The sequence below is a fragment of the Haliotis cracherodii genome, unplaced genomic scaffold (genome assembly GCF_022045235.1).
Source record: "Haliotis cracherodii isolate W230 unplaced genomic scaffold, xgHalCrac1.p SCAF_13, whole genome shotgun sequence".
NCBI lineage: Eukaryota > Metazoa > Mollusca > Gastropoda > Lepetellida > Haliotidae > Haliotis > Haliotis cracherodii.
Genome location: NW_027266268.1, coordinates 7,954,885 through 7,968,344, shown reverse-complemented (window position 1 = coordinate 7,968,344; position 13,460 = coordinate 7,954,885). Strand labels below are relative to the sequence as shown.

Here is a 13,460-nt window from a genome sequence, read left to right as displayed (position 1 = left end):
ACAATGACAGAAACACTCACGTAGACAGTCTTCATAAAAAATCTTTAGGTCTGCTGTACAACAGTTTTTAAATGTGAAGTTTAAATGATATATAGCTTTTCCATTGGATGAGAGGCTGGTCTTGTGACTGCGAACATTCATTCATAAGTCATATGACAAATTTAGCATACATTTGAAAAAAGTCATAATGTTTGACAACATGCCTGTGATCTAATATCCTCGCTGCCAACCTTCCTAAAGACCATCCATCTTGAGTGACAGTCAACAACATTCCACAGCAATCTATGAATTTACTTCAGAACCTATTTAAAGTTTTGTAATGATCACCTTTCAATGATCAGCCAACTCATCAATGATGACAAACAACAGGTTCATGTTGATTCTTGATTGTGTCCGCCATTTTAATGTCCTGAGCTCAAAGTAAATGTATTACTACGCACCGTCACTGACACTTACTGAGGTAGTTCTTGTCAGACCTTACTCATCTAATGCTGATATTATAGTCTACTTCTTGTAACCAAACTACACAAGATGTTGACTGCCTCCGTGGTCTAGTGGTAGAGCATCCGCATGGACAGTGGAAGGAGGGGTTCGATCCCCGGCCGCGTCATACCAAAAGAAGATAAAAGATGGTACTTGTTGTTACCCTGTCTGGCACTCGGCATCAGGGGCTGAAACAGGGGCTGGTAGGCTCGGAGTCAGTGTACTCTGTCTAAGTGGGATATCCATGTTTAACTGTGGCATGGTATCTCAGAGTGCTAGCACTATTAATCTGCATCAGACCGGACTAACACACACACACATCACATCACACCAAATCACACCAAACCACACCACACCACACCACAACACAACGCAACACAACACACACGTCGCTTTATGAGTGCAATAATTTTCGACATGACGTTAAACCCTATTTTACCTTCACCTCACAAAAGATGTTAATATATGGCTTTTGTAGCATACTTAGGCGCAATTCATGTCTCGTTTAAAAGAACTATTTTTCCCATGATACATCTGGTTGTTGTATGACTGTAAGTGGAAACACGTGAAGTGATGTGTACCAAATGAAACTGTGTGCAAACATCCTTCAAGGAACAAAATAGGGCCAAACATTGTGTGAATATTGTTGCAAGTCAATTTTTATGTGACAGAAATTTTTTGGGTATTAGGAATCCCAGTTTAGCCAAAAGCAGTACAAAAAGTCTTGTTCTGTTTTTCATCATCAGATTGTTTTATTTAGAAGATACTGTTGGTTTATAGGGTTTATAGATCCACACACTTGATAAAATGAAATGTTGAAAAACACATAGGAAAAGGACAATTTTAATTTATTGTAAATGACACCTTTGTGATCTGTGATGTCAATCTTTAAGTCCTTTCTTTCCTCACCACGCTAGAGTTTTCCCCAAAACTATCTATACAAAGAAATTATGAAAAATATTAATGAAAAATGAATTTGAATGAAGCAAAAACTATTTTTGAGAAAACAGATTCACTGAGTGATAACACTTAACTTGGAGGTTGAGCAATTCCCAGGAGGAGATGACTTATAACTTCATGGTCAGAGATAATATGTGCCCACAAGAGTGATGTATGGCCGATGTTGGGAACACCCACATGACTATTGAATACTCTGCCATTAAATTCCCATCATCCTCTTGGAGAAGTGTGGCACTTATATACAGTCATCGTTAACAGCTCCACTTCTACCTGAAAATGTCTTGTTTTGATGTAGATGTCTGATTATCCTTTTTAACCTGAATAACTTATGACGTCTATGTGACACATGCTGTACGCCGTGAATAAACAACGGCCTTGAACAAATGGGAGCTCAATCAACACACCTAAAGAACCATTAGATGGAACAAAGATAATATTGTTACAAGGAGAGTGTATTTCAACAGTTACTTTCATTACCCTTATTTCAATTTCTCAGGATTGATAGATAAGTTCTAGGCCCAACATTTTGATCTCTGTATGTTCCTCAACTTTGTCCACTTTCCAAAGGTCACAGACCCCTTCTTATTTCACTGACTGGTCACGGCAAAACAATTTGCTCAGTTGACACGTGTTTGTGGATATACCTCTGTGACATCATGTAATGTCCACAACAGAGATTTCAATGTTACGCAGTCCCATCTATGTGAGTCTCAGAACTTATCAACCAATCCTTGTATTATTCAATGGGCACTGGTGGCCCAGTCGTCTAAGGCGCTGCGATTCGCTGTGCGGAGTTGCGTCCTTTGGGCACACCAGAAATCTTTGATTGTGGGCTCGAATCCCGGTTCCCCCTGATTATGTTTCTAGGTTTGTCAGCACCATATCCGTGCTTGTTGGTTTCCCCGAAGTGGTAAACGTCTAAGACCTGCATCACTTCAGGCCTTCCTCCCTCATTAAGCTGACATGCCATGATATAACTGGAATACTGTTAAAAGCTGCGTGAAACCCAACTCACTCACTCTATCACTCACTCACTCTATCACTCACTCACTCACTCATATTATTCCAAAATTGAACTTTGGATCTGTTTCTTTAAAAGTAAAAAAATATAGAGAAAGACATTTAAACAAAATTGCAAAAACTTCACGAAACCGTCTCTGCCACAAGGACCTCCCATTATAGAGCCCACAGCACCTTGTCAAGGATATATGGTATAGGCCTTGTGTTGTGTGGAGGAATGGGATATATGTTGTCAGGGCTGTTTAAGATGTAGAACATGAGATTGTTTGTACTCTGATGACAATAACGGAGGAGAGAAACATGAGAGAATGTGTCAAACACTTCATTCAGAGCTGTATCATGATGACCGAAGTGGTTGGCAGGCACAGGAGGGTCCTGAAGGGGGCGCTTCTCAGTTGGCAGCGTTGGAGAAAAATGGGAGAATGTGTCCAGCACTTCACCAAGAACTGTATCTAGGTGACCAAGGCTGGCAGGTACAAGAGGGTCTTTATGTGGGTGCTTCTCAGCTGGCAGTGTTAGAAACCACCTGTGACGTCACCTCGTGTTTTCAGAGGTTTCTTGTGTTCGTATCATGACTCATTATGATGCCTACTGACAGGTTCAGATATCTTCATCACCTCGCATTAGGTTTGTATGAACTTGATTTTGTACAGGCTAAAACGTGCGTCGGAACTCAAGGTTTTATATTTTCAACCGAAACCTCAGAGGCCTGTTCTATGCAACTTATGGACCGCCTAAATGCAAGAAATACCAGTAACTTGTCATATCTGAATTGACCCTGATCATGGGATTCAAACTCATACATACAGCATGGCATTTTGTTCCCAGTACCAGCTACCCTCAGGTTCTACAATTCCAACCCAAACCTCAGTCGTGTTTGTCCTTTACATAATTTTACAAAGTCAGTAAAATAGATGCAAATTTTAATGGGTTTTGAAATCTAATTCCATTTGCTCACCAAACATGATGACCCTCACAGGAAGCTGATTGGGACAGTGGGCATAGTATCTGTTCCGTTAGATCACCAAGCATGATGACCCTCACAGGAGGCTGATTGGGACAGTGGGCACAGTGTCTGTTCCATTTGATTGATTGGGACAGTGGGCATAGTGTCTGTTCCGTTTGATCACCAAGCATGATGACCCTCACAGGAGGCTGATTGGGACAGTGGGCACAGTGTCTGTTCCGTTTGATCACCAAGCATGATGACCCTCACAGGAGGCTGATTGGGACAGTGGGCACAGTGTCTGTTCCGTTTGATTGATTGGGACAGTGGGCATAGTGTCTGTTCCGTTTGATCACCAAGCATGATGACCCTCACAGGAGGCTGATTGGGACAGTGGGCACAGTGTCTGTTCCGTTTGATTGATTGGGACAGTGGGAAGTGTGTCCGTTCCATTTGATCACCAAGCATGATGACCCTCACAGGAGGCTGATTGGGACAGTGGGCACAGTGTCTGTTCCGTTTGATTGATTGGGACAGTGGGCACAGTGTCTGTTCCATTTGATCACCAAGCATGATGACCTTAACAGGAGGCTGATTGGGACAGTGGGCACAGTGTCTGTTCCGTTTGATTGATTGGGACAGTGGGCATAGTGTCTGTTCCGTTTGATCACCAAGCATGATGACCCTCACAGGAGGCTGATTGGGGACAGTGGGCACAGTGTCTGTTCCGTTTGATTGATTGGGACAGTGGGCATAGTGTCTGTTCCGTTTGATGACTGATGACCCTCACAGGAGGCTGATTGGGACAGTGGGCACAGTGTCTGTTCCGTTTGATTGATTGGGATAGTGGGAAATGTGTCCATTCCATTTGCTCACCAAACATGATGACCCTCACAGGAGGCTGATTGGGACAGTGGGCACAGTGTCTGTTCCGTTTGATTGATTGGGACAGTGGGAAGTGTGTCCGTTCCATTTGATCACCAAGCATGATGACCCTCACAGGAGTTGATTGGGACAGTGGGAAGTGTGTCCGTTCCATTTGATCACCAAGCATGAGGGCCCTCACAGGAGGCTGATTGGGACAGTGGGAAGTGTGTCCGTTCCGTTTGCTTACCAAACATGGTTTAAATTCTCTTTGCAGTCTTGCTGAATCTGCTATATTCTTTTGTCTTAGTACCAAACAAACCTGTTGAACACATGTTATCATTTTCAAAGATTCCAGTCAAGCAAATTGATGCAAGTTTTAAAATAAACATATTTTTTTTCCAGTTTAAAATAAATCCTGCTTATCTGAAATAAATCATAGGAAAAAAGCTAACAATTGACAAATCTATTTTTCTCCCAATGAAATAAATTGGTGTTGTGCTATGTGTAATTAACTGTACGACAGGTTGGTGATGTTTAGGTAGAGCGTTAGTACAAGGACTCAAGAACTCCCACCGCCTGTCTCTCAGTGTCAGACAACCATGAGAGGGCAGAGCAGCTTTAGTGGCTTGTTGGCGTTCCATCTGCTGCTTGTAATTAGTTGTGTAAATAGTAGTATGAAAACCCCAACAGAGGAAGCTCTTTTTGTGACTGACAACATCGTTTGTTGCTGGTGGTTGCATTATCATGACAAGAGATATTTGATTTAGGAGCAGCCTTTGCTGAATAACTTGAGAAACTATTTTCCACGTTTTTTAAAGGGGTAATTGTCTGTTTTTGTTTGTGTTTACAGCCCTGTGTTAGGTGCATGTTCTTCCTTTCATATGCTGAAACATTTGTGATGATCTGTTGTTTATTTTCTTAGCTGGTCTTTTGGGGAATTGAAAAACTCCTTTTCAAGTTGTTATTGAGTGAATGAATATGGTTTTACGTCGCTTTTAGCAATATTCCAGCAATATCACGGCGGGGGACACCAGAAAAGGGCTTCACACTTTGTACCCATGTTGGAAATCGAACCCGGGTCTTCGGCGTGATGAGCAAATGCTTTAACCACTAGGCTATCCGACAGCCCTTAAAAAGCTTAGCATAGAGATGCCTGCTGCTTAAAACAGGTCCAGTCTAGGATGAGGTAACTGTTGGCGCATTTGAATCCAAGATGGTCTGATTATGATCATTGGTTTGTCAGCACCATACCAATGATCGTGGGTTTCACAAAAGTGGAAAACATGGATGAGCTGCATCACTCTAGGCTTTCCTCCAAACTTCAGCGGAAACACACCGTGATATATCTGAAATATGTTTTAAAGCAGTATTAACTCCAACTCACTCACTTACTCACTTTTGCTTAAGATAACTCAATAGATATTCAACTGTTTCCATATCTGTACGGGTCAAAAGAAATAAGGGAAGGACTGCAAAGTGAAGTATGTGTCATTTTCAATGTGCCGATCTCATAAACCATAGAATTTTCTTGTGTACCCGTTTTTAAGATGTTGCAGTTGAACATTCAAAAGTCACAGATATTTTTTTAATTCTTTATTTGTGTATTCAAAATGTCGACACTTGAGAATACTCGCTCTTGATCGTTATATGTTATATGTAATAAAAGTTATATGAATGTAACATTGAAAATAACCAGATGTTCAATAAAAGGGTAAGCATGTCCTGTTCTATCTACGGCACAATGATCAACTTTCCCTCCCTGCTATGTGGAGGAAGTTATATCAAACCCATGACTCACCATTCCTGGATTCACAACTGCTAGATGCCGAGTATCTCAAATTGGTCAAGAACTCCAATTTGAAACTCAGCATCCCGGACAAGCCGTGTCAAGGATCAAGAGATGCTCCATGGATGTGGGAACATATCTTACCTTGCCGGTGAAGATCCGGGGTAGAATTGGTCTTCAGAAATCCATGCCTGCCGTAAAATGCGACTTAACTTGTCGTAAGAGGCGACTAATGGGATCGGGTGGTCAGGCTTGCTGACTTGGTTGAAGCATGTCATCGGTCCCAATTGTGTGGATCAATGCTCATGATGTCAATCACTGGATTGTCTGGTCCAGACTCGATTATTTACAGACCGGCATCATATAGCTGAGTGGGGTGTTAAACAACAAACCAAACCAAAACCAAAACATATCTTAATTTGTTCTTTTCTGGGATTCACCATTGTCACCCTCTTACAATGATGTCCTGGAGGACACTGGGGTGCCCATTCTCACTGATCAGGGTGGACTTATTTACAGTCTTCTCCACACGATCATTTGCATGCAGCAGGAATTACTGACAACACAAGACTGGACATCTTCCCAGCTCCTCTGTTTACAACTGTCCAATGGAGACCTTCCTCCTCTCTCATTTATGACAACCGGTGAGACAAATTTGTGCCGTGGAGGAACCGAGGAATCTGATGGCACTGTCACTATCCCCATGGTTCCTGATCTGTTGCTCCATCCCAACAAACACCACCATGGTACAATTGAAGATTATGGATCCGCCCTCTCGCATTGCTGATACCCAATGGCCTCGGTCTTACTTCCTCGACCATAACCTCAAATTTGTGCTTTATCTCACTTATGAACCATCTAAATGCAAGAACTAACAAAAGTAATAAAAACATCGAGATAACATATGGTGAAACAATACAGTGTGTCACGGGATAAAAGGAATGCGATCAAAGCATGTGAGCATAGTCAAAACTAAGTCATGACATCTAAAATTGAACGTTCTCTTATCACCTTTGCGCTAGGAGAGCTGTTGACTACTGGTGTTCTAATTGCGTGTAGTTGTCAGTGACGAGGACTTCACTGCAGCCAAATACAGGATTTATAACAATATGTAATAGAGGTTATATTCTTAGAATTTTAAACAAACATAACAATGGTTTTGAAAATTGGAAACTTTTCAATATGATCACCTTAAGTGTGAAGGAATCCTCCAGATGAATGCATGCCAACTTAATGGCCTCATTTCCTCTCCAACAGCGACCACAGCACCGGATACAACTCTGTCCTGGTTGTTATGAACAGTTATTCAATCCTTAACTCCTCTTACTGTTGTTGCTGTAACGCTCTGTACATATTATTATAACATGTGCTAGTCAGGATGTAATACTTGTGCAAGGAGCTTTACATTGTGAAAACTAATGACTTCAGAAGCAGTTGGTGTGAATGAGAGCTTTGTTGATAGCTGCTGGGAAACAACATGAAATCTTTGATAGGCTTTTAGAATACATGACACTTTTTTTTATTGATAATTACTTCTTTTATTCTTTGTAATTTCAGTTCAGAGCTATTTCTTGCCCCCTCATCAGGTGAATACTAAACATAGTGATAATGTCTGTTTATGTAAACAGTTGAACATATTAGGGAATATGTGCAATGTCTGTATTTGAAAAAAAATGTCTTTTTTAAAATTAGAAATATATTTCAGCCTGTAGTTTCTGTTACTTTTTGAAGTGGAGTGAATTAATTTATTAAATGGATATCAACACAAGTAACATAAAATAATTTATGGCTCAGTTTGTGTGAAAATGAATGTTGAATATTTTAACTGGAATTGCTTAATGAGGCCTTGGAAAACCCATTAAGAGTTAAACATTCGTTGATGTCAATCTACATTGCTCAGTGCAAGTTAACTTAGTTTATTAGTGTGTTAATGATAAAAATTCCCCTCTTGGATCAGGGTTAGAATAGGTCTTCTTTTGCTTGTAGAAGGCAACTAAATTGGATGAGGTTGTCAGGCTCAGTGACTGGGTTGATCGTGTGTCCTTGTGAACATTGATAATCATTGATTGTTGCTCATAATATCAACCACTGCATGGGCGGATACAGAGGGGGGGTGCGCACCCCCCCTTTTTATTTCTAAAAAAATCTATATTTCTGTATAAATTACCACCAAAGACAATAAATAGATCTTAATTGTGCACCCCTCCTTTTCAAAAAAGCTGTATCCACCCATGCACTGGTTGTTGGGTCCAGACTTACAGACGAATACAGTTGGAATATTGCTGACCAGGTTTACACAACACTCACTCACCAACATCCAAAATGATTTGCTTGCCGTAAAAGGCGGATGGTTGTAGTAAGCGTCGACTAACTGGATCGGGTGGTAATGCTCGCCGACTTGATTGATGCATTTCATCATATCCCAAGTGCGTAGATTGTTGCTTATATTATATTATCAATCACTTGATTGTCTGGTCCAGACCTGATTATTTACAGACCGTCATCATATAGCTGGAATATTGAGTGCAGTGTAAAACAACAAAGAAACAAACAAACAGACAGACCTAATTAGATTAAGAGATAGACAGTTAAGTATTCGGTTTACAAATTGCAGGTGTTATTGAGTATTCAATCTGTTACGATTTCTCCTGAAATAGAGAAAAAAACGAAGTCAGAGATAAAGGTATTTGGAATAACATCTCAGTGGGTCTCTTACCTTCCCATATAATTGACCTACACTGAACAGACCTGATGGAATTTTGTTTCACATTTGTGTAATTTCAGATTGACAGTTTCATAAACCAAGTAAAGAGAAACAAGGCTTACTATCAGGATTGTGAAAGTTCAGAATCTCAGGAATATTGCAACATATGTAGCTTGATATTACTTCCAGAATTAATCTAATAACCAACTGCAAGCCAAACTGGTGGTACGAGCTGAGCATGCATTTAATAACTGCATCAGTGTATTGCTTTCATCTCAGCTGCCACTGAGGTTATATCGCTGCATAACTCCTGCAGTTATTACAACTGATCCCCTGGGTTAGATCAGGAACTACGGGCCTGGGTTATAAAGCTTATATCCACCTGCTGTGTAGGTAGATGTAGAACATAGCCTGGCTGAATGGTGGTGGTGGTACTGGAATGTATACAATGTGGAACAGTTAGCAACATATAGATGGAATATTCCCTGTCTGTATGATTACATTCAGCCATCAGATACAGAGATTTTTAGCATTTTCACCCAGAAGACTTCTGTACTCTGATGTACTACTGTGATATTATAAGTCTAATGCTGACATATATTTCATGGGTTAAACTGTATGTCTGTTATTGCTTTCCTGACTTCAAGAGAAGTCAATAAAAACTCTCAGACATTTGTTTTTCATCATATTAAACATTGAATTAACTGACAGTTTGCTTAAGTACATAAATAAATAGAGGAGTCATCACAAGTGTTTATCAATATGGGAAATATCAACCATTTCTAAGTAAATCTGATTAAGGGGCGAGTTTGATGTCCATACAACAACACACAACTGGTGAATTCTATTTGTCTTTTCAACAATTACATTGACCTCCCCAGTCAGAAACAAATACAGCAAATTGTTGAAATGTTATGGTACATCTTGTGAAGAGATACATTTTTTGGCAATGGGAAGCAAACCAAATAACCTTAGAACTTCTTTGGAAAAAAATATGTTCAAGAAAAATGTTCCTGGAACAATTTGATAAAAGATAATTGATTTGTGAGTTAGCATATCTGAAGATGTATGATGTTGATTACAACAACAATGATTCATTGTGTTGTATATGTTAAATCTGTAGTATAATTTCAAGGGTTCATTACGTTGTATATGTTTATATCTGTGGTGTAATTTCACAACTTTAGTCGTTCAAGCCACACCCTCCCTTTAGGGCAGAAAGGTTACAACTGTACATTTTTAGTGCATGTCGTGTCAATTTCAATGAAAATCAGGTGACATGTGATAGGAACTGCATGGACTTGGAGGTGTAAGGAGATTAATCATTATACATTTATTTAGTTACATAACCAGGAAACATAGTACCAACGCTACCAGAAAAATGGATAATTTGATATTGCTGACTGTTGTATCCTGGTGATTTGAACATTACCCTTGGGCCGTTATTATGCGACACAGGAGTTTCAGGAAAAAATGAACCTGGAATGTTACCATGTTTCGATGTGTTTGTGCTTCCAGACATTATTTGGGATATTTGTGCTGATCAGTTTTCATATGATTGTTGTTCTTGTAACTAGCTATCTGCTTGTTTGGATTGGATGGAATGTTGTCATTCTACTTTTGGACAAGGTCTGTAAGATTCAGGCACGCTGAAGTGTGTGCCGATGTAAAACAGCTCATCGTCATTTTTCAAGAAATTGGTCAATGCGCATGTCATCTACAGACTATTCGTGACAGACAACTTGAACTTCAATACCATCTGGTAACTTTTTATAGCAATATAACAACACTGTTAACACTGTATCACCCCCTTTTATCTTTTAGAACCTTTCCAACATTTACATGATCAAAGGAATCCATGTTGTTCATTTGTTTCGTATAAATACCAGTTCATGTGCACCAACGAAAAAAGTGTGTTTCCGGTTTTCTAATCTGCCTTCTAATGGCATAAGGGCATAATATACATGTTTTTCAAGTTTGGAAATACGAGGAATATTTGAATATTTACAAATTCCATGTCTATTGAAATTTGTTAGATGGTTTGTACACAAAGTGAGTCTTGTAGCATTAATTTACAGGGAACAAGAAGCATTTTACAAAGATTTAAGAACAACCCCTGAAAGAAGTGAGGATGGCATATTGGAGGAAATTCCTAATTAGGTCTGAATGTAGGAAGCAGTTGGAAATGTCACAACGAATACTCTCACAGTGACATGCAACCTCCGGGAACAGCTGCTGTTGATTGGCTGAATTCTCCTCTGCTCTCTCTGACACGCAGCGATATAACTGGAATACTGTTAAAAGCGGTGCTAAACCCAACTCACTCACACTGTGGTGGCCAGTGGGTCCAGGGTACAATGTATTTACAATGTAGAATGGAGATAAAACGCCCTGGATATGCAAGGATGCCATTTGGCACACTTATTACAAACCAGTCACCTGAACACACCTTTAAAATCTGCCCCAACCACTGCACCCATATAGAAAAGGCTTCTGCTGTCAGTGTAGAAACTGGAGAGAAATGGGGGAACCAGGTTAATCTTCATAATCCCTCCTGAAATATCCCAGACAGCTCATTGGCTGACTTGTGTTGTCTGAGTTGGCTGACTTGGCTGACTTGACGCCTGTGAGTACAGTTTCAAATACAGGTGTTACAATATATGGATGACCCAGAAGCCTTACACTCCATCTGCTATGTCTCCTTTTTCAATTATTATATTTTTTCAATTTAAGTACCGGTTACCATTACCTGAATAGCTTCCTGATGTCTACACCCTTACCCTATTTAAACAAGCAATTGACAGAAATATTCTTCTCACACAGTTGTCAGGATAAACTGTCTTGATTATGATTGTTCTTGGCTCCATGAGGATTTTTGGGTTTTTTTATTTTGTAGGAATATATTTAAAATAAGATAACTTTAGTTCTAGAACTAATTGTCAGTCTATGTTAAACCTGGACTGACATTTAGTCCCAGAAAAGATTCTTATGTAAAAATATATATCTACATAATAGAAATAATAAAATCAAAATGGAGCCTAGAGTCAGGAGCTTTCCTAGAGCTGAGGCGGTCTTGACTTGCCAAATCATTCTAGACTTGAGTTGGGCTCCTTTATAAAAATAAATTCTGTAGGGTCTGGGTCTCACAAGCTGCCATATCATCCATGTCATACGATATGACTGAAATACTGCTTGAAAGCCCAACTCACTCACTATAAGCAAGGGCTACCTTTCACACAGTATAACGTCAGAGACCTCCCTGCCTGTAGAATCTCAGTGTCAGCTGCCAGTCATACTCCCTGCAGTGTGTGGACACTATCTGTCTGCTGCTGTCATTATTGGTTGCCTTTGTGTCAGGGGTAATGTTCTCCTCTGGGCTCTTGAGCATGTTGTTAATGCTTCCTGGCAGTTCTTGCTGTGTTTGTAGCTCACCTATCTCATGTGGTCATCTTCTCTAAACAGTTTTTGACATGTCCTGCACTGACTGGCTTGGGTGGTACTGTGTGGCATCAAAATTAATAGATTAATGGACGTTTTAAGAATAAAAAAAAATGACAAAAGTTTCAGATTTGTTTGAGACATGATTGACACACAACTTCTTCATTAACATGTAAATTATTTTCAACCTCTTCTCCCAATTATGGGTGGGGTGGGGGGTGGCACGAGTGGCCCAGTTGTCTAAAGAGCTGTAATTCGCTGTGCAGAGTTGCGTCCCTTGGGCACACCAGAAACCTATGAATGTGTTAAAAGCGGCGTTAAACCCAACTCACTCACACTCTCCAAATTATCTTGAAGTATTTGTTACACTTAGTTACAGGCTATGGGCTGTATTGTGTTGGACTGTACAATGGTGTGCCATTACTGTTGAATCGTTTGTTTCAAATAATTGCAGACCAATGAAGTGATACACAGTATCCAATTTAGCGTATATTATCATATATTTAAATCATATCAATCTTCTATGGGTACAATCCCACTGACCGCCTCTGTGTTCTAGTGGTACTGCATATGCCTGGAGAATTGAGGGTCTGGGGTTCAATCCCTGGCTGTGTCATACCAAAAGACGGTAGAAGGTGGCACTTGTTGTTACCCTCACTAGCCTTACGGGGCTAAAACAAGGACTGGTCTGTTTAAGTGGGGTATTCATGTTAAACTGTGGCTTGGTATCTCAAAGGGCTGGCTTTATAAACTCGGAATTTGTCCAGACTAGTAGAAGCAGACACACACGCTACGCCATGCCACATCATGCCACAATATAAGTGCAATAATCTTAAACTACTATGATTTTGTGTTACCTGTATGATTGTGTTACCTGTATGATTGTGTGTTACCTGTATGATTGTGTGTTACCTGTATGATTGTGTGTTACCTGTATGATTGTGTACCATCAGACCATATTTAGTTTCAGAGTACTGTGATACAGCTGGACATTGATGACAAAATTCACTGACTGACTGTTGTTTCAGGTGGTGTTTGTGCTGACTGGGGACTGCGGCAACAACACACACAAGGGGTTCAAGGCCTACGAGGAAATTGCCTCTACTAGTTCTGGACAAGTCTTCCTCCTCAAGAAATCCCAAGTCAACCAGGTGACTGCCACTAGTACACATCCTTGTTTTCATTGTTTATTTAGAGGCATGGGTGGCCCAGTTGTCTAAGTGGCTGTAATTCACTGTGCAGAGTTGTGTCCCTTG

At 40.2% G+C, this 13,460-nt stretch overlaps 1 protein-coding gene across 1 annotated transcript in view; it reads left to right on the top strand.

Moving 5' to 3' along the window:
- LOC139459568 (hemicentin-1-like) overlaps positions 1–13,460 on the top strand; it is a 125,387-nt gene that overhangs the window by 17,294 nt on the left and 94,633 nt on the right. Inside the window, exon 3 of the mRNA XM_071241121.1 lies at positions 13,233–13,355. Within this exon, the coding sequence (XP_071097222.1) occupies positions 13,233–13,355 (123 nt within the window). The remainder of the gene's footprint in view (positions 1–13,232; positions 13,356–13,460) is intronic.